The 20,679-nt window shown below is 43.2% G+C and overlaps 1 protein-coding gene across 4 annotated transcripts in view; it reads right to left on the bottom strand.

The window, feature by feature from the left end:
- Positions 1–5,782: 5,782 nt before the first annotated feature.
- Positions 5,783–20,679, bottom strand: part of ACSM1 (acyl-CoA synthetase medium chain family member 1) — a 64,573-nt gene continuing 49,676 nt past the window's right edge. For all 4 annotated transcript variants that reach the window (XM_061401318.1, XM_061401321.1, XM_061401319.1 and 1 more), the window contains 9 exons: positions 19,920–20,079; positions 17,980–18,059; positions 15,679–15,802; positions 13,183–13,263; positions 12,520–12,621; positions 9,656–9,783; positions 8,640–8,739; positions 7,544–7,663; positions 5,783–6,121 (listed from right to left, as the gene is read on the bottom strand). In XM_061401318.1, coding sequence (XP_061257302.1) covers positions 6,035–6,121; positions 7,544–7,663; positions 8,640–8,739; positions 9,656–9,783; positions 12,520–12,621; positions 13,183–13,263; positions 15,679–15,802; positions 17,980–18,059; positions 19,920–20,079 — 982 coding nt within the window. In that variant the 3' untranslated portion in view covers positions 5,783–6,034. The remainder of the gene's footprint in view (positions 6,122–7,543; positions 7,664–8,639; positions 8,740–9,655; positions 9,784–12,519; positions 12,622–13,182; positions 13,264–15,678; positions 15,803–17,979; positions 18,060–19,919; positions 20,080–20,679) is intronic.

Genomic DNA, 20,679 nt, shown 5'->3' with positions numbered 1-20,679 from the left:
ACAGAAGGGGGTGGAACTCAGACTAGGCCAGAAGGGAATGGGAGGCCTATAAGGGACTGAGGATTCACCCTAGTTGTAGCTCAAGCAAGGACGATAGAAAGAAGTGAACAGAGTTAAGGGCCTGGAAACTGTGAGACCATTTGTGCAGCTGAGGAAGCATCTCCAAAGCCCATTCAGCCTCTCATCCAGGAGAGCGCTCCATGGCCCCTGGAGACAGGGCCAGGCGCCTAGGGCTTGAGACCCAGCTGTGCTGCTTCCCTGTAGTGGGACCCTGGGTGGGTTTCCTTTCCTAAAATGGGAGTGTCCCCTCCTGCATCCAAAAACTGTCATAAGATAAAGGGAGGCGATGTGCTGAGCACCTGTGCACGTTAGCATCATCGTCTCCCCAAGGGCAACTTGACAGCTTAGGAGGTGTGAAGCCTTTATAGGTCTCCCCTGTTACCAGCCTGTGCTAAGCACTGCACTTTGCAGGCATCTTTTTATGGTCCATACCATCTGCAGCCTCATTGCACAGATACAAAATCAGAGTCAGAGTGGTCAGGGAGATGTGCTTTACCCAGGCTGAGAAAAGGCTCAGAGGGGACTTAGGTCTAGGAGGGAATGTTGAGAGAGGAGGAAGCTGAGGCTGAAGTCTCCAGAGAAAGAAGGGGCCAGAAAAAAGCTTTACCTGTAGTCCAATTTTGCTCAGGGTCAGCCTTGCTCTGAAGATGAAGCAAACCAGGTAGCCATGGTCAAACCTGACTCTTCCACCTTGGGCTGATGGTCAGCCATTGCTGTGGTGATCATAATATTATTGTACAATAGTCTTGATGATGTCTTTACTGTTATTGTGTTTTTGTAGAAGAGCACAGCCCACTCTGACACATAGCAGAGGTTCTGGGGAAACTCCCTTCTTTCCCTCTCTTGACCTTGGGATCTGTTAAACCCCATACAACACCCCCACTTCAAGTGCACGTTGTCCCCAGAGTATGTCCTGTTCCCAGAGCCACCCTATGCTGGCCACTCTTTGGCATCTCAGGACGTAGGCACAGCCCTCTGAAAGACCTTGCCATGGGACAGAAGCCTAGCACAGCATTTGAAGCTAGGAAAACACCTACTTCTGAGACGGTAACAGGCAGGAAGGCTAGGGATCCCCAAGTGCCAGACTTTTTTTTTAATCTCTCTCTTAAGTGGCAGGAGGAAAGAAACTACAAGCACCAGACTTTTTTTCCCCCTTCTCTATATATCATTACAAAGTTTCTTTTAAAATTCTGTGCTGCCATGATGACATCTGGTTCTACCTGAACTTAACATTTCTCAAACCTTGAGCTAACCAATGTGTTTTTCTTATGGAAATATTTTTCTTAAGCTATATTAATGAACTATGTATTTGCTTGGAAATCTGCCTTTATTCAAGATTCATGTCAATTGCTTTATGGCCCAGGATGACTCACGTTGTGCCAATGCTACCTGAAAAGACATGTGGGTGAGGGGCCTGGTGACACTTTCTCAGTTTTGAGGCAATTCCTTTCTCAAATTAGCATCAATAAACTGTGGAAAATTCTGAAAGAGATGGAAATACCAGACTACCTGACCTGCCTCTTGAGAAACCTGTATGAAGGTCAGGAAGCAACAGTTAGAACTGGACATGGAACAACAGACTGGTTCCAAATAGGAAAAGGAGTATGTCAAGGCTGTATATTGTCAACCTACTTATTTAACTTCTATGCAGAGTACATCATGAGAAACGCTGGGCTGGAAGAAGCACAAGCTGGAATCAAGATTGCCGGGAGAAATATCAATAACCTCAGATATGCAGATGACACCACCCTTATGGCAGAAAGTGAAGAGGATCTAAAGAGCCTCTTGAAGAAAGTGCAAGAGGAGAGTGAAAAAGCTGGCTTAAAGCTCAACATTCAGAAAACGAAGATCATGGCATCTGTTCCCATCACTTCATGGCAAATAGATGGGGGAACAGTGGAAACAGTGGCTGACTTTATTTTTCTGGGCTCCAAAATCACTGCAGATGGTGATTGCAGCCATGAAATTAAAAGACACTTACTCCTTGGAAGGAAAATTATGACCAACCTAGACAGCATATTAAAAAGCAGAGATATTACTTTGTCCACAAAAGTCCATCTAGTCAAGGCTATTGTTTTTCCAGTAGTCATGTACGGATATGAGAGTTGGACAATAAAGAAAGCTGAGCACAGCAGAATTGATGTTTTTGAACTGTGGTGTTGGAGAAGACTCTTGAGAGTCCCTTGGACAGCAAGGAGATCCAACCAGTCCATCCTAAAGGATATCAGTCCTGGGTGTTCATTGGAAGGACTGATGTTGAAGCTGAAACTCCAAAACTTTGGCCTCCTGATGCGAAGAATTGACTCAGTTGAAAAGACCCTGACGCTGGAAAAGATTGAGGACAGGTGGAGAAGGGGATGACAGAGGATTATGTGGTTGGATGGTATCACTGTCTCAATGGACATGGGTTTGTGTAGACTGGCAGTTGGTGATGGACAGGGAGGCCTGGCGTGCTGTGGTTCATGGGGGTCACAAAGAGTTGGACACAACTGAGCCACTGAACTAAACTGAACTGATAGATAAATAACTTCTTGCTACAAACTAGCAAGGCGGCACTCTTTCTGCCCCCTTCGGAGGTCTATGTCAGAAGCTTTCTCTATCTCTTTCATGCTTTAATAAAACTTTATTACACAAAAGCTCTGCGTGATCAAGCCTCGTCACTGACCCCGGATCGAATTCCTCGTCTCTGGAGGCCAAGAATCCTAGCATTGTTCACGGCTTGTAGCCGAAACCTTTCCTTCCACGACAGTTTGGATGGGGCAGATCATGCTGATCTCCAGAGTGCAGTGGCCTAAAGTGGGATCTTAGTTTCTTGACCGGGAATCAAACCCAGGCTGTGGCTGTGAAAGCACTGAATCTTAACCACTAGACTATGAGGGCTATTGGGCTTGAAAAAGGAGTTCGGCCCTTGTCTTCTTTGTAGAAAAAATTAAGCAACTACAGAAGATAGTGAAGCAGCTACAGCTTATTAGAAGAAAAGTACATGTGGAAAGCTAGAGTCACGTTTTTGAGGTGGCTTAAATTGCTACATGGGGGCAGTTCTCCACGTTCCCTCTAGCCAGTCATATTGCTTTGTTGTGCTTTTTGCCCATATTTGGCCTGATTCAGGGTTCTCCTCAATGTGCCCACACATCTTTTAACAAAGATGGATTCCAGCATGAGTGTGACTGTGGTTATATAAGTCTGCATGGATGGACCTGTATGTCTGAGTTTCTACGTCTGTGAGTATATCGATTGTGACTGAATTTTCCATTGCACAACTATTATTGAGTGTCTTTCTGTTTTTCTCTCTATGCACTTGTGTGTTTGCATTTTTGTCACGAATTGAGTGTACATTGGTTGTGTAAATCTGTGTGTGTCTGTGACTCAGGCCTTACATATTAGATATGTGTGTATGTGTCTCAGGGCATATATATCCTTGGAGTTGTGTTTGTATTTTATATGTATGGGAGTGTGTTGTATGTGAAGTTGCTGTTCCTTTGGATGTTCCTTTTTGTATCTGTCTGTCTTCTTCTTTGTATCTATTTGCATGTGTCTGTGTTCTGTATTTGCATCTGTCTCTGCCTGAATGTCGGAGAAGGCAATGGCACCCCACTCCAGTACTCTTGCCTGGAAAATCCCATGGATGGAGGAATCTGGTAGGCTGCGGTCCATGGGGTCCCTAAGAGTCGGACATGACTGAGCGACTTCACTTTCACTTTTCACTTTCATGCATTGGGGAAGGAAATGGCAACCCACTCCAGTGTTCTTGCCTGGAGAATCCCAGGGACGGGGGAGCCTGGTGGGCTGCCGTCTATGGGGTCACACAGAGTCGGACACGACTGATGCGACTTAGCAGCAGCAGCAGCAGCTGCCGGCATGTTTGTTTTGTGCCTCCATAAAATATGTGTGGGTCTGTCCTATGCGATTGTTTCCCGTGGCCTTGAGTGTGTGCACCTGTGTGTGTGTGTGTTCCCCTCAGAGTGTCATTGCCTTTGTTGGTCTGCATGTGAGCCATACATGAGCCCACCACCTGAGTCCCCAGGGGAGGCTGGGGGGATTCTGTGCCTAGTGTCTCCATGTCTGTGGTGTCTGTGTATTTCCTTATGAGTCTGTATATCTGTACACCCGAGGGCAGCTGCAGAGGGGATCTGCCTATCGGTGACCCCCAGGAATGGGTGAGAAGGGTGACGGTGTGTGCTTTTCTCACTCCCAGATTCAACCTCTTCTGCCTCCACTCCTTCTGCCTCCCGCTTGCTCCTTGAAAGAAAAGCTATGGCCAACCCACACAGCGTATTAAAAAGCAGAGACATCACTTTGCCGACAAAGGTCTGTGTTGTCAAAGCTATGGTTTTTCCAGGAGTCATGTATGGATATGAGAGTTGGACTATAAAGAAAGCTGTGTGTGAAGAATTGATGCTTTTGAACTGTGGTGTTAGAGAACTCTTGAGAGTCCTTTGGACTGCAAGGAGACCAAACCAGTCAACCCTAAAGGAAATCAGTCCTGAAGCTGATACTCCAATACTTTGGCCATCTGATGTGAAGAGCTGACTCATTAGAAAAGACCCTGACTGGGAAAGATTGAAGGCGGGAGGAGAAGGGGATGACAGAGAATGAGATGGTCCACCAACCTGATGGACATGAGTATGAGCAAGCTCTGGGAGTTGGTGATGGACAGGGAAGCCTAGCGTGCTGTAGTCCATGGGGTTGCAAAGAGTTGGACATGACTGAGCGACTGAACTGAACTGCCTCCACTCCTTCCAGCCTCTTGGTGGTTCCGTCTCAGTCTGCATGGATGAATGGAGTGAAGGATTAGTTCACAGAATCACAGGCCAAGGGGATCAGAGGGCCCTGGATGGCATAATAAGGAGGGGTGTCTGGGGAGGATTTTGGGCCCCTGGGAAGAGGCTGGGGAACAAAGCTCCTGGGTCCCTTGGAAGAGCTGGTGGAGTCCTGCAGGACTCCTGGGTCCCCAGAGGGTAGGACTCTCACTCACCTGTGCTGACCCCAGCTCAATCTGCAAGCACCAACATCAGCATTATTAGTCAGGGGAGAGGCAGCAGATCCACTGGATGGTGGCAGATGAGAAGTGTAGCCACCAAGCTGGGCTGCCCTCCCCTCTACTCCATTCCTTAGACACCACAAATGCCCTGCCTCCTGCCTCACTCTCTAGTTGGGCAGAGGCAAGCCAGATCCCTGGGGCCCCACAGATTGTCCTCCTAGACCTTCAGCTCCTGGTCATTGAATGAGTGTGAGGGGTCATCCAGAGTCTCTGGAACCAGGAGGGAGAATCAGGCCCTGGGGCAATCTTTGATGGGGATTCTGGGAATTACAGAGGGCCAGCACTTAGCTGTGGTGTTAGAGAAGACTCTTGTGAGTCCCTTGGACTGCAAGGAGATCAAACCAGTCAATCCAAAAGGAAATCAGTCCTGAATACTCATTGGAAGGACTGATGCTGAGGCTGAAGCCACCTGATGCAAAGAACTGACTCATTGAAAAAGACCCTGATGCTGGGAAAGATTGAAGGCAGGAGAAGAAGGGGATGACAGAGGATGAAATGGTTGGATGGCATCACTGACTTAATGGACATGAGTTTGAGCAAGCTCAGGGAGTTGGTGTTGGACAGGGGAGCCTGGCATGCTGCAGTCCATGGGTCGCATAGAGTGGGACATGAGTGAGTGACTGAACTGAACTGAGCATTTAGCACAAGATTTCTCAAAATAAACACACAACAGAGTCACTGTTGATGTTAACTCAAATATTTTATTTCCTCTCTGAGCGCTCACCTGGGAAATCTGAGAGGAACAGGGAACTTGAAGAAAGGATAGTGACTGATATTAATTTAAAAGTGCCAAAATGCTGGAATGTTAGCCTTCCTGGTTCTCTTTCAGGTCACCGCTTTCAACATTCCTCTCCTCATCTCACCATCGTGAGGAAACTGAGGCAGTTAGGAATTTGGCCAAGATCACAGGATGACTTCAGAAGTTATTGCCAACTACTTCTGACCAAACTCCTTCTTCCGAAGCTCACTTCTCTTTATCTTGCCAGTGATGGTTTTGGGCAGCTCTGAGACAAACTCCACCTGGATGAAGGTAAAGCAAACCCATTCCAGTTGAGTTCCCCTGACCCCCATCATTTTCAATCAACTCCCAGCAGCTCTCCTTCTTTGCCCCTTCACAGACCCCCAGACAGGTGGACACCGTGGGACAGTCTGGTTCCACCATTTTTGTCAGATTCTTCTCCTACCCTCTGAAGTTGGATGCAGCCCTTTGATGTACTTTGGCCAATGACATATGAGTAGGAGTGAAGTATGCCACCTCTAATAAAAAAGCTGGGAATCATTGAGACAGGCCACCTTCTCTGTGCATCTCTTCTAGTACTCTGGCGGGTACCTACAAGGCAGTTGCTCCTTTATCCTGGTCCCAAGATGAGAAGATGTGGAACAAAGGCCCCAGGAAAGCCATGGTGGACAAGTGGCATGAGCAAGAAAGACCTCTTCCTTGTTACAATCCACTACAAATTCGGGGCTGTTTGTTACCCACAGTAACATCTAACCCTTCTTAACTGCTGCTGCTGCTAAGTCGCTTCAGTCGTGTCCAACTCTGTGCGAACCCATAGACGGCAGCCCACCAGGTTCCCCCTTCCCTGGCATTCTCTGGGCAAGAACACTGGAGTGGGTTGCCGTTTCCTTCTCCAATGCATGAAAGTGAAAAGTGAAACTGAAGTTGTTCAGTCATGTCTGACTCTTCGTGACCCCATGGACTGCAGCCTACCAGGCTCCTCCATCCATGGGATTTTCCAGGTAAGAGTACTGGAGTGGGTTGCCATTGCCTTCTCCAACAAATAGTATAGTATTATATATATTCTTTCATAGCCTGCATTTTTATCTCAATACTATATTGTCATGATATTTTTATGTTAAAAATAAAAATCACATTTTAAGTTGCAGAATAATATTAAATTTCTTGAATAATTTAATCCTTTATCTATTGTTGAACATTTTTTGTATGTTGTTCATGGTATTTAAAACAAATGAAGTTGAATAAAAAGTATCAGAATGTATTACATGTTGTTAGGATAAATATCGTTTTGCTAATTTTTCTTTGTTATGTACATATATGTATACTGGATGGCAATATAAAATGTATATTTCACTACAAATAATGTTTTTCAAAAGTTTGGAAGTTGCTGATTTGGATGTCTTTTTCAAATTTTGAAAGATTATAAATAATTTACGTGGATATCTTTGGACAATTGTCTAGTATTTTTTCTTTAGGTTGACAAGCCAGCAATGGATGAGTTTCTGACACAGGATAGAGGTTCTATCCAATTAAGTGGGCTCCCCAACACCCATAAACTGAAAAGCTTCTTCTGTAGGCAAAATTTTTAATTCTCTTGGGTGCTTCTGCTTCACCCCAGCTACACAACATCCTATGAGACCGAGGCAGTGGAATCCCCAGAAGCGCTCAAAGGGACCAGACCCCACCCAGCTGCTCTCGCTCACCTTCCTCGGGTACTTGTATGGGGCTGTCACTGACTTGACATGCTGCTGCAGCTCCTTGGTGAGCTCACCTGGGTCACGGCTCGAGAATTCCGGGTTCAGGACAATAAATGCCTTCACTACCTGCAGTAAAGAACCAGCGTGGAGACTCAGTTCAAAAAGTAAATGCTTGGCACTTCCAGGGGTTAAGACTCTCCTCTGCAGCAGAGGGCAGTGCTCCATCCCTGGTCAGGGAACTAAGATCCCACTTACTATACCACACTGCGTGGCCAAAAATAAAACAAAGGGTAAATGCTCATTACATTACTGGAAAAACAAACGGACAGTTGAGCTTTTAGAAATCTGAATACTTGTGATTTCCACTTTTTGCCCTGGAAAAGTCACTTAACTTCTCTTAATCTCAATTTCCTTTCCTGTGAAATGGGGAGAAAAGAGGTTCATTCTTCATCAGGTTTATGTAAAGATTCCATGAGATAATGCATATAAAACATGAAGCTAGTTTAAATTTATCTGCTTTCCTCTCATTGTTATCACCATTTTCACTAGGTAGGTAGAGTTCTATGGACATTTAATAATTGTTAAAACTTGGCACTTAATAAATGTTGGTAATCTACTAGTTTCATATTATTACTTATGTCTTCATTTAATTTCACAGGGATTGTACACAGAAGGTGTTCAATGAACACTTGCTGAATCAATGAATGTATCCTCTGGACCCAGAGTCCTCAATTTCCCTTTTGACTCTACCACTCATTAGCTGCGTAATCCAGACAAGTTATTTAACCTCTTCATGCCTCTGTTTCCTTCTCTGTAAAAAGGTATGAAAAGAGTCATTAATTCATTGTGCTCTGTGAGGGATAAATAAACTGGTGCATAGAAAGGGTTCATTAACTCCTAGATGGCATCAGCAGCCGCATTCCCAATCAGCATTTCAGTCACAGATGAGGCCACAGTGCCCCCTGATGTCCACATAGTGTAAGTGCACATGTACACTGCCCTCCCTCCACCCAAGGCTGGGTAGGTATGGGCCTGGACCATGCATGGACATGTCTTCCCAGTCCCACACCCAGCCACGATGACCCCATGTCTTCCTCCTCACCTCCCCTCGAACCGGGTCCGGGCTGCTCACCACAGCAGACTCAGCCACCGCTGGGTGCTCTGCCAGGGCATTCTCTACTTCTGCTGGCCCAACGCGGTATCTGCAGGACCAATGGTTCCTTTTGAGCAAATTCCAGGGCTAGGGTGACCCAGGCCCTCAGGTCTCACCTTTTGGAGAGATACATCTTCCCCTGGCACAGAGGGGAACTGTCACAGGGAGCCAGAGGCCTGTGAAAAGGCTGTGTAAGAGGACTGAAATGTGGATTCCTGAAGTCAAGCAGCTTCCTCTGGCATAAAAACTCTTTATCTTCAACATTTGTTGAAATTTTACATCCTGTTCCTAAACTATGTAATGTGTCATTTTATTTCCTTTATAAATTATTTAAGACTTAGGGACAACAGAATTGGAATCAGACCATTTTAGTTTAAATCTGGGCTGTACCCTCTACTGTCTTGGAAACTTCAGGCAAGTTTTTCTCCACTGGTCACTGATTCAGTTTCCTCAAGTGAAATGAGCATAATCAAGGGAATTCCCTGGTGGTTCAGTGGTTAGGACTCTGTGCTTCCACTGCCAAGGGCACAGGTTCAATTCCCACTCAGGGAAATAAGATCCCTCATGCTGCACAGTGTGGGCCTCCTCCCCTAAAATTTAAAAAAAAAAAAAAATAGAATGGGCATAGTCACAGCTGCCTTCTAGCATTGAGAAGTGGATTGTATAAGACACTGCACAGAGCGCTGTCACCTAATACATATTCCATAAAGGTGAATTTTATTATTGTTGTTGTTATGTTTTTTTGTGGTGTGTGCTTCATCAGAGGAGCACACAGAATAAGCTCCCTCAGCAAAGAGGGACCAAAGTAAAGTTTTCCTTCCCAGTCCCTTTAAATTGCATGATGACTTACCATGGTTCAGAACTAGTCTGAGAGTCCACCACCAATGCACGAAGGATCTGGGCAAGCTAGATCCCACGAGGCATATGAGAGTGATACCTTCTGGCTCAGGGTCAGCTACACCTACCCAGATGCATTGATGACATCGTCACTCCTCCCAAGGAACCAGAAGTAGCCCTCTTCGTCAATAGTTGCTCTGTCCCCAGTGTTATAAAAGTCCCCACATTCCACTTCAGCTGTTTTCTCTGGGTTATTCTGCAAAGAGAACAGCACTCCTTTGTTGAAAGCAATGAGTTTAGAGATGATGAGCCTCAACACAGGGTTCAGATACTGGCTTCAAATCCTGCTCTACCTGACTTGGGCAGTTTTTATATCTCTCTATTTTCATTGCATGCAAGCACTCAATGCATGCTACTGGTAAAATAGTGAACAATACTAAGCAAATTTTAAGAGCATTAAAAAAAATAACAACGCAGTTTTGTGTGGTACTCCAGTAGAATAAAATTTCTACCAGAGTATAATTCCATTTATTTTATTCACTCTTATAAGCTCAGCATTCACACAGTGCCTGGACAGATGGGAGATGTCAATAAATGTTTGCTGAATGAATTTTCTTCTCAAAAGATTACCTATTTGAGCCTCACACAAAGACTGTGAAAATGGTGTTTTAATTAAACTTTTAAGATAATTGTATATTTGCATGCAGTTATGAGAAATAATTGGACTTCTCTGGTGGTCCAGATGGTAAAGAATCCACCTGTGAAGTGAGAAAGGTGGGTTCGATCCCTGGGTTGGGAATATCCCCTGGAGGAGGAAATGGCAACCAACTCCAGTATTCTTGCCTGGAGAATCCCCACGGGCAGAGGAGCCTGGCAGCCTACAGTCCATGAGGTCACAAAGAGTGGGACACAACTAAATGACTAAGCACAGAATAAGAAATAATATGGGCTTCCCTAGTGGCTCAGATGGTAAAGAATCTGCCTGCAATGTAGGAGACCCAGGTTCAATCCCTGGGTTGGGAAGATTCTCTGGAGAAGGAAATGGCAACCAGCTCCAGTATTCCTGCCTGAAGAATTCCATGGACAGAGGAGCCTGGCGGGCTACAGTCCATGGGGTCCCAAAGAGTTGGACATGACTAAGCAACTAACACTTTCACTTTCATATGAAATAATAAGAGCGGTCTTACCTACCTTTACATGGTTTCTCCCCATAGTAACATCTTGCAAAAATAATGTTCAATATCACAACTAGGACACTGATATTGATACCATCCACAAATCTTACTCAGATTTTTTATCTGCACTCACATGTGTGGAAAAAGATATTCCCTTCAATTAGGAGCCAAAAGAGAGCTGAGATAGCTATCAAATAGTAAACAAAGTAAACGAAGTTAAATGTGTTACAAGTGATAAGAAAAGGATATTATATATTGAAAAAAGGGTTAACTCACCAAGACTATATAATATTTAGAAGCAAATATGCATTTGACAGCCTAGTACCAAATATTTGATGCAAACACTGACAGGGAGAAATCAGAATTATATAAAGGGAGAAATCAGAATAATATAAAGTAAACATTGACAGAATTCAAGGGAGAAATACGCAGTTCTATAATAAAAATGGAAGAGTTCAATATATTACTTTCAATAATGGATAGAACAAGCACGTGGAAGGGGAGTAGAGAGCTACAGTTCAGTGGGAACAGAATTTCTTCTGGGAATGGTGAAATTTTTCTGCAGATGCATAGGGGTGATGGTTGTTCAATATTCTAAATTTTACTCAGTGCTACTGAATTGTATGCTCAAGAATAGTGAAAAGAGTAAACTTTATGTTACATGTATGTATATATTTTACTTCAAGAAAAAGGAAATGAAAGAACAGAATATAAATCAACAAATCTTAATGGAACAGTGATGTCTCTTTGCCATGAGAACATGTGAAATGGGAGAAATCGATGTGGCCATATGTGAAGACATTTTTGCAAAATAAAATACGTCATGTACAATTTTTTTAAAGTAATTTCTCTTGACCACCCCAGTTCAATTTAACAAGAATCTCTGTGGTTGGATCCTACCATTTAAAAAATATTTCCTCAAATCATTCTAACTTGTAAACAGGATTAAGGACTGATGATCTGTATGCCTGTTACTCTGTATTTCTCTTTTATCCAACCTTTAAATTGTGCTACTGAGAATAAGGCTAAGACTTGCATATTTGCTTCTCAGCATAGGACCATGAGAGAACCAGGATTCCCTTCCCACTTCAGGCCATAGTGTGAGGACAACAATGACACCAGTGGCTGTGACTTTACAGAAAGGAGATGGAGTCTGAGATCAGTTTCAGGGCTTGTCTACACTTCCACAGTCAATCTTGGAAGCTAAGAATTTCCTTTCGGTGGCCACTGCTAGCCAGAGTTTGTCTGATGAAGAGTTATAGCAGGTTTCTTTATATTTATTGTAGATTCCTTTATTGTAGATTTCTCTAATCTCTGAATTTCTCATTTAGAGTTTGGGGCCTAAAACACATCACCTTGAACTCTAATCCTGCCATTTATTTTGTCTTAGGGAAAACATGTCAATTTTTCAATATGCAGTTTTTTCCTCTGAAATAGGGGATAAAGACACCCCTGGAGGCTCAGCAAGATTTAATAGATTTGTGTCCATCCTGTTGGTGGTATGTTGGTATGATTTGAACCCATTCAAAGCCAACATTCTTAACCATAAGAGATAGTTGGACTTCAAGTCTGTTGGTTCTGAAGTTAAGCTGTTTTCTACTCCATTAGTCATCCTGTAAGTGTCAGATGGGTTATGATAGAAAGGGATGTGAGAATAAGAGCTTTGAGATTAATTAGAACAGATTTCATTGACCTGGCGTGAATAAAGGAAGATGGAAGACGTTTCAGAATGCAGAGTTGAGTTTAGTCTGTTATCACCTACACAACTCCCTGTGAGGATTCTTGGAGCTGTTTGGAAGCAGATGGTGTGTTCTTACCTCATAGTACATGAAGAGGCCTATGGGCCTGGTGGGCTTGATCCTGATGCCAATGTTTCCTTCTGTGTTGGGAGGCTGGATATTGCCCTTGTCATCAATGATCTGGAGCAAGAGATCTGTGAATCCCACCCTGCAAGGATCCCCAACATTCCTGCCCCACTCAAATATTGCCTGGCCTATTCATGTGACACAGTAGGGGTAACTGCGGAAAGGGGTTGTGATACAGGAGCCCTCTCAGAAAATAATAAAACTGTCAGAAGTCTTTGAAGCCAGCAAATGGAGAAATCCAAGTCATGGGTGAATCTATTTGTTTCACAGATATATACACATCCCAAATGTGTCTTCAAGCTAGAAAATATGGATCAGGAAAGACTAAAAGCACCAGCAGTGGAGAGAGCCTCCAGCGCTACAGTGAGTACTCTTTCTCCAGGCTAGGTGAGCGAGGCCTCTGGACATCCTGGAAAGCTGCACTCATGCCCAGAACATTGCACTCATGCCCAGGACATTTCTCAACAGAAACTTCCCCAGGAAATTAGAGGAAATGTAGGCAGAGAGTAGAAAGGACAACTGGGAGGCATGGCTGGTTCTGTCATCTCCTGCCACACAATGGTCTAATCTTAGCCAAACACTAACTGCTCTCTGCCAATATCTTTCCCATCAAACCTGAATGTCAAAGGGTGGGATGGCCTTCCCCATGGAACCTGGCTTGATCTTCATCCCCCGGAGAGTGCCACAGCTTATTCCCTGTTTACAAAAGAAGAGAACTGGAGTTGGCCAAGAGTCTAGGCTGATCACAAAGCTTCAAGAATCAAACACAGCATCCATGCTCACAAATGTCATTTAATGCTGTGCAAAGAGCCCTTGTGGGGAAGCTGGAAGGCATTGACCCAATTCTAGTCAGCAGGCATTCACTGCATCTGACATGAACTGGGACTGAGCCTGATGCTGGGTCTGATTCCAGTGGGAGAGGCCAAGAAGAAGCAGAGGAGTCAGCTCCAGGCTGGGGGCATATAATGTAGGGTGTGGAGTTCACACTTTATACTGGACATGTGTCAGTGTCCCAGAGGAAGGCCATGAACCCATTTAATAAACACTTACTTGGAGCTGCCTCAACTACTTTTCAGAGTTGTGTTGAAATTATTCACATAGTTCATGTTGTCCCCTTTGCACTGCCCTACTCCTTTGGTCTTCCTGATGAAGCTTTTTCCTTCTTAACGGTTCTCTAAAATATTATTTGGGCTTCCCTGGTGGCTTAGAGGTTAAAGCGTCTGCCTGCAATGCGGGAAATCTGGGTTTGACCCCTGGGTCAGGAAGATCTCCTGGAGAAGGAAATGGCAACCCACTCCAGTATTCTTGCCTGGAGAATCCCACGGACAGAGGAGCCTGGTGGGCTATAGTCCACGGGGTCGCAAAGAGGTGGACACGACTGAGCGACTTCACTTTCACTTTCAAAATATCATTCTTCCTAGAGTTAAGAGCTTTATATCCAGATAGACCACAGGTTGAATCTTGACTCCACCCTTTACTAGCCACATACCAATTAATCCCCCTTGATGTCCTCTCTGTCAAAAGAGGATAATTATAACATTTATCACTTTGAGTGCTTTTGAGTGTGAGCCAGGCATACATCAAGTATTCAGTAAACAACTACTTCTAACTATCATTCAGGTCCCAAGAAAAGTAAGTTGGAAGATTTTCTTTCTGTAGTATTTTCCCCCACACTTCCATTGTTGCCAGTAGGGCATTATGTTTGTTTTTGTTAGTCTGTTTCCCTCAGTAGATAATGAGCATTCAGAGAATAGAGATGTCCCACCCATCTTTGCACCTCCAGCATCTAAACACAATATCTACCTAAAAACCAACAATGAAAACCATAAATGCAGTAAGAGTTCAGCACTGTGCCCAGAAATGTGTATAGTTTCTTCCATTTACCTTGTCACAACCTGGCAAGATTGGCATTGCATTTCCATTTCAGAGATGGGAAAGCTCAACTCAGCAAGACTCAGTAATTTGCCTACAGTCTTGAAACCTGTAATTGGAAGGCTGAGATCTGGACTGGGGTCTGAGCTCCTGGAAGAGGAAGCATTTTCTCCTCTGCTGTCACTGCTCACACTATAGGCATGTAGAAAATGTTGCACAGATGCGTGGACAGGTGTGAAAATGTTTGGTGAAATAAAGCACCATCTAGGTATTGGAGTTTTCTGTTATGAGTCATTGAGAAAAAGGATCAAGTGTCATGAGTGTGGTGTGTAGTTCTAACCTCATTCTCCTTGTCCGAATATAAACTGTAAACCAGCAAGGACATACCTAGAGTCTTAACATTTCTTGGACCTGGAAGCAGACCCCAAAACTGATTCTTTAATTTTTGTTTTGGAGAATAATGTCAGACAAGTGAATTGGGTCTAGAACATCTATTTTGCTACAGGTCCTGAGACGACAGTCATCCCTCTGTCACCTAAAGGGATGATAGGGAGGTAGGGGGAAATTGCTTGGTCCAGCATGGAAAATGGATTGAGAAAGTGTTGGAAGAAAGGTACCTGCTCACACTATCATGGATAAAGTCCTTGAGGTTAAGACACGCATGATACTATGAAGACCCTGCCTACCTGACTGGTTAGTGATCCTTTTGGGGATTACATTGTGTGTATATGGGGGTGTATATAGAAGTCTCTCCCCGTGCTAGTGTCTCACAATCCAAGCTGTATGTTCTCTAAACAGGCAGAAATGAACTAGTGAACTTCTAGTACCAGTTCTTGCCTGCTCCTCTAGTTGCTGCCTGGGAAGGGATGGTGAAGTGGACAGGCTCTGTGGTGGTGGCCTGCATGTTTCTGGAGAATGCCATCTGTCCCACTGCCCTTCCTGGGCTCCCTTACACCAATTATCACAGGTACAGTGGCACCATGCCCTTAGACCCTTTTATAAGTCTTTGTCCAGTAGTTTTCAGCACATTGGTCTTTTAACAAATGGATGAGCTGTGAATTGTCTTTTCTGTCAATTTGTTTGGGATAAATTAGCTAAGAGCTCTGAAGCCTCCCACTGGCTTTGAGCAATGCTGTGCACACATTGGTGCCTTTGCACATCCTCAGCATGATGCAACTTATCTCCTGAGGTCAGTGGATAAGCACATCTTGACCGGTCCAGAAGGGACATTTCACCTACCGTTTCTGACTGTCCATAGGCCTGGTAGAGCAGAACACCTGTCTGTCTTTTCCACTGTTCTTGCTCCTCGGGCAGCAGGGCTTCCCCACCAGTACAGCAGTGTTCCAGAGTGGGGAACCTAAGACTGAGCAGAAGGCAAAGTGTCAACAGAGGCTCAGATTAGGCTTGGGTGCTCTACTTTAGGCCCAGGATGTTAAGAGCACTGTCATCTGGATCACTCATCCTTATACTTCTTCACTTTCTTACTTGCCTTCTGGGCATTTACTAATGGTCAGATCCAAGTGGAAGGCACTCATTTCCTTTTGGTCCCTGTTAACTCCTCTAGAAGAAGGTAAGTGGTGGTTGTGGTGAGTCTAATGGGTTAAATCACAGAGATCAGGATTGAATTTGGATGTTGATCTAATGGGGGTGGGGAGTGTGCTTAGAACTCATTCTAAACATTATGTGTAGCCAAAGGGATATTTTATAAACCATAAGGACTGAGGGATAAGACCCCAAGGGTATGCTAGGATGATAATAAAACTATACTGCCTTCAGTGGACTTATATGAATTGAAGAGCTTTTGTTTATTCTCTGGCTGGAGAACACAAATTAGGGGTTGGAAATGAATTGCTCAGGACATCAGGAAGAGTGAGCTTTCTGTAAGAAAAGAAAAGGATCACAGGCAGCAGCCCTGAAGGATTCTGGACTGAACAGAAATGTCTGCTGTGAACGTTCGCAGTAGTTTTCCAGGTACGTTGTGTGTATAACTCCTCTCCTCGATTTCTCCATGAAAAAGTCCATAAATGACACAGAAACTATCACAAAACGATGGATTCCCTGAAGGAAGTGGGTAAATGGGATTGAGGTCTTAGTACCAGTTGGCATGGTGCTGAGCTGGGACAGCTTCTAGGGATGAGGGAGTTGGCAGACTCCCTTATCACTCTCTCTTGGTACAAACAGAGCCAGTAGTAAAGGACAGGATGACTGGTTTCACTGAGCGCATGTTTCTCATTCTTATTGAGCTTTATCTGAAATACATAAAATGGGCAGAGTGTCCAGTGGAGTCAATAGTTAAGCCCTGGTTGAACTTTAACTAGGTTTGGTCACCTTCTCAGGGTTGTCGCAAGAAGAGACTGTAATATAAGATTTGAAGTAAAGTTGGAAACATATTTCAACTAGATTGAGGGTTCATGAGTAAAATCAAGCTGTATTTCAGTTGTCTTAATAAACTGAACTCCTTAATATTTTAACTCTTAAGTCTAAAACATTAGCTCTGATTTTGAAGTAGCCATTTCAGTTTCAGAGTTATATAAGTGACCATAAGGTTCAAAGAACAGATTTCAAGTTAGTTAAAAAATAATCCACAAACATGTGGAAATGCAAAAACAAAACCAGAGAATACAAACACATTAGGTTGGCAAAATTTAAAACTTTGACAATAACTAATACTACTGAAGATATGGAACAATAGGACTTCTCCTACCCTCCCAGTGGGAGCATACATTGGTTCAATACTTTGGAAAACAAAGAAGTAGCGTGCGATGTCAGTGTGACCTAACAATTCCTTTCCCAGAGAAGTTCTACAGAAATGTGTGTTTATGCATCACTATACATGTGCAAGAATTCGATGTAGCGTTAATCAATAGTCCCAAATGAAACATATCCAAATGTCCATTAATAGAATTCATTAAAAATGTGGTACTTTTATAAAATATGATATTTTATAGTAATGAAAATTGACTCCACTATCAGGTAACAATGCAGACACATCTTAGAAACATAACAGTGAAAAACTAGGCCAGATACTACAGAATAATGTATAATTACATGAAGTTCAAAAGCGGGTAGAATAGAACAATTTTTCTGGGGATATTTCCTTAGGAGGTAAACTAAGGGAAAAATAAGGAAATGAACACCATAAAAGCCAAGATAGTAGATTCCTTTTGGGGAGATGGGGAGGCATGAGAAGGGCTTTGGGGTGCTGGCAATGTTCTCTTTTTGTGACTTCAGTGAGTAGTTACATAGATGTTTTGTTTTCAACAACTCATTAATCTGTAAATGTGGATCTTATGTATTTTTCTGTATGTTTATTTCACAACAAAAGTGCTTAAAAAAGAAAAAGAAACAAAACGATGAAGGTTCACTGAATGTTTCATTTGGGTAGACTGGCTGCTAATTATCACCACCAACACTTACCATACACACACACACACAGAGTATCCGCAAAGAACCATAGTTGAAAACAGACTTCAGTGTATCAGATTACTTAAAATGGTACCCAGATATTCTTGTTACCAGCCACAGCCACTTCTACCTTACCTGGTGTAATTCTGCTGCAAAATCATTCGGTATACAGAAGGTGCAGCAAGGCATTGGGTAATTGGATATTTGAAAAATGTCTAGAAAGTGAGGAGAGAAGAAACTTTATTTTCACAATTAAGGTTTAAAATACAGATCTGTTATTAGCATTTTAATTCTGATCTTTCCTCTAGGGGAGCCCATTTATTCATTTGTTAATTCTTTCAATATATAAATTGAGCATGAATTTCATACATGGCACGTGTCAGGTACTATTGGGGGAACAAAAGAAAGCCTAAGTTGAGGTGTTGGTCAGAGAATTGATGGAGGGAAAGTTTTGTTTTGTGAATATGAATAGTAATATTTTAATTTCATATCTTTCATTTTAGTCACGATCTCCCATCTTCAATAAGAGAGATTGAAACTATTAATAAGTAAATTCAAAAGTTTATTATTAAACATTCATGAAAGTAACAAGTATAAAATATAGTAAACAAACTTTCAAATGCAGTTTGGAGTAAATTTGTAGAATTAATACTTTGAAATAATTCAAGTCTAAAATACACTGAGACCTTAGGGACACCCCTTGTAGGGAAAGGAGAATTGGACCTGGTGGGGGATTCAGGTCATTTGTGCAGCTTTATGCCTCAGAGACTGGTAGAATGAAGGCAGAAAATAATGAAGGAGAGGCAGATATTGATATAGGATCAGGGAAGGAGAAATGGAAGGTACAGTTTCAGCTGCTGAAGGGATGATCAGATAGACCTAACCAACCAGCAGAAAGATGTGGCGAAATTATCTGGGAGAGAAAAGACGAGGTAATTTCGAGAGCCACCTGAGTAGAAGCGTCTGCTGCAGAAACTGAAGTGAAGGAAATTACTTGGAAGGGAGGGAAAGCTGAGGGCAGAGTCTTGGAAGAGTGCAATGTTCAGGAGTAAGCGGGGTAAAGAGGCTGTGGCTGTCGCAAGTGGAGAATGTTCCATGGAACAATTTGACATTAAGGAAGGAAAGACAGGGTTGGTCCAATGTGTACCAAGGTGAAGGGAAGATATTTTTAGGATGAGGAACTTTGAATATGTTTATTGACTGAGGAGTAGCATCAATGAAAAGCGAAAGATTGAAAATACATGAGAAAAGGTTTAGAGAGTTTAAGATTAATAGAGAGGGGCTCCAAACAGAGGGCAGGGAAAAGAACAAGACTGGCAGCAGGTGTCAAGTGGGAGCTGGACTTTGAGAGGTGAAGAGGCATGTCTGCCTCTGACATATAAAGCAGGGGAGTGAGTGGAGACACAATTTTCAGGTGAGGAGAAATACAGTGAAGGTGTTCATGCAGGTGACCTTGATTACTGTCATAAGGTATACTTAACAGCAACTGCTACCATTTATTGAGTATTTTCTATGTGCTACTTTCAGGGCTAAGCACACATAATCTCATTAATATTCCCAACAATTTTGGAGGCAGCAACCACTAAAACTCCCACTTTACAGATAAGGAAACTGAAGCTCAGAGTGCCACTAATAAATGTCAAACATGGGATAAGTAACTAGATCTGCCACATTCCAAGGCCTCTGTTTCTAAATACATCATTAAACTGAGTATACACACACACACACACACACACACATTCACACTCCAGCTACCTGGCCCTGGTAGAGCGAGGGTCCATGAGACCTGAGCTTGCTTTCATTTCCCAGAAATTATATTCTGGTTCCCAAGTCCACAAAGTCTGATCCATAGGTCTAGGGAAAGGTTTGGAATGTGTGTTTTCTTCAAGGTTACATCTTGATGTAATTCTGATACAATGACTGATTTAGTGCTTCACACTTTAGGAAACCCAGAGCCAGGGTTGTGTTAAGAGACTTCTTTGCTAAATAAAATATTTCTCAGTTGGGTCAAACTTTTGAGCTTGAAATGACTTTCTTTTGGGAGTTTGTTGATGTTGAAAGGTTAATCTTCTTACCTCTATAATGACCTTAGGGTCAAAATGAGGCAGATGATGAGCAAAGACTGTAGACCCCGCTGTCCATGGTTCAAGCAGGGACCCCAAGGCAGCCAGAATCCAGCCTGTGTCTGACAGGCACCAGAAGACATCAGACATCTTCAGCTGCAACAATTTCCTGCTATCTCCAAAATACAGTTGGCCTCAGATACTATTGTGACTACTATCCTCCCCTTCTTTACACCCTCATTCCTCAGGGTTTTGCTCCTCAGTGTTTATCATTAGTCCAGATATCAGCTGTCTCCAAAAAGCCTTCTCCTCCCCTGGTTTGGTTAAAAAGTTAGAAAATACATAGAACATTGTTTGGTTTGAATATTATTAGTTGGAGGAAGGGAAGAAGAGGGAGAAGAGTTTGGTTTAACATTGACTAAATAGTTATCCCAGCTTCAGCTCTGTGTTTGTTCCCCGATAGGGAAGTGGCTTAGTGTGGCTTAGTTTCAGATATTATTTTCCCTAAGAGCTCATGATTGGGCTTCATGCCCAGTTTGTCCACAGTTGAGGAGGGAGAGGATCTGCCACTTAAGGTCACACTGCTGGAGTATTTTATCTTTCCCACCAAACCCTGGAGCCACTGACAGGGACACAGAGGCTTGTCATTTGTGTGGTTTTCAGAATGCCTTCTGTTTCCACTCACTCCTTTACATCTCCTCTGAAGGTGCTTAGGTAGGACCCAAAGGTTCCTCTTTTGATATTCAGAGGTGTCTGTCAGCAAACACTCATA

The sequence above is a fragment of the Bos javanicus genome, chromosome 25 (assembly GCF_032452875.1).
Source record: "Bos javanicus breed banteng chromosome 25, ARS-OSU_banteng_1.0, whole genome shotgun sequence".
Taxonomy (NCBI): Eukaryota; Metazoa; Chordata; class Mammalia; order Artiodactyla; family Bovidae; genus Bos; species Bos javanicus.
Note: the sequence above shows the minus strand (reverse complement) of the source record. Positions and strands in the feature narration are given on the sequence as shown.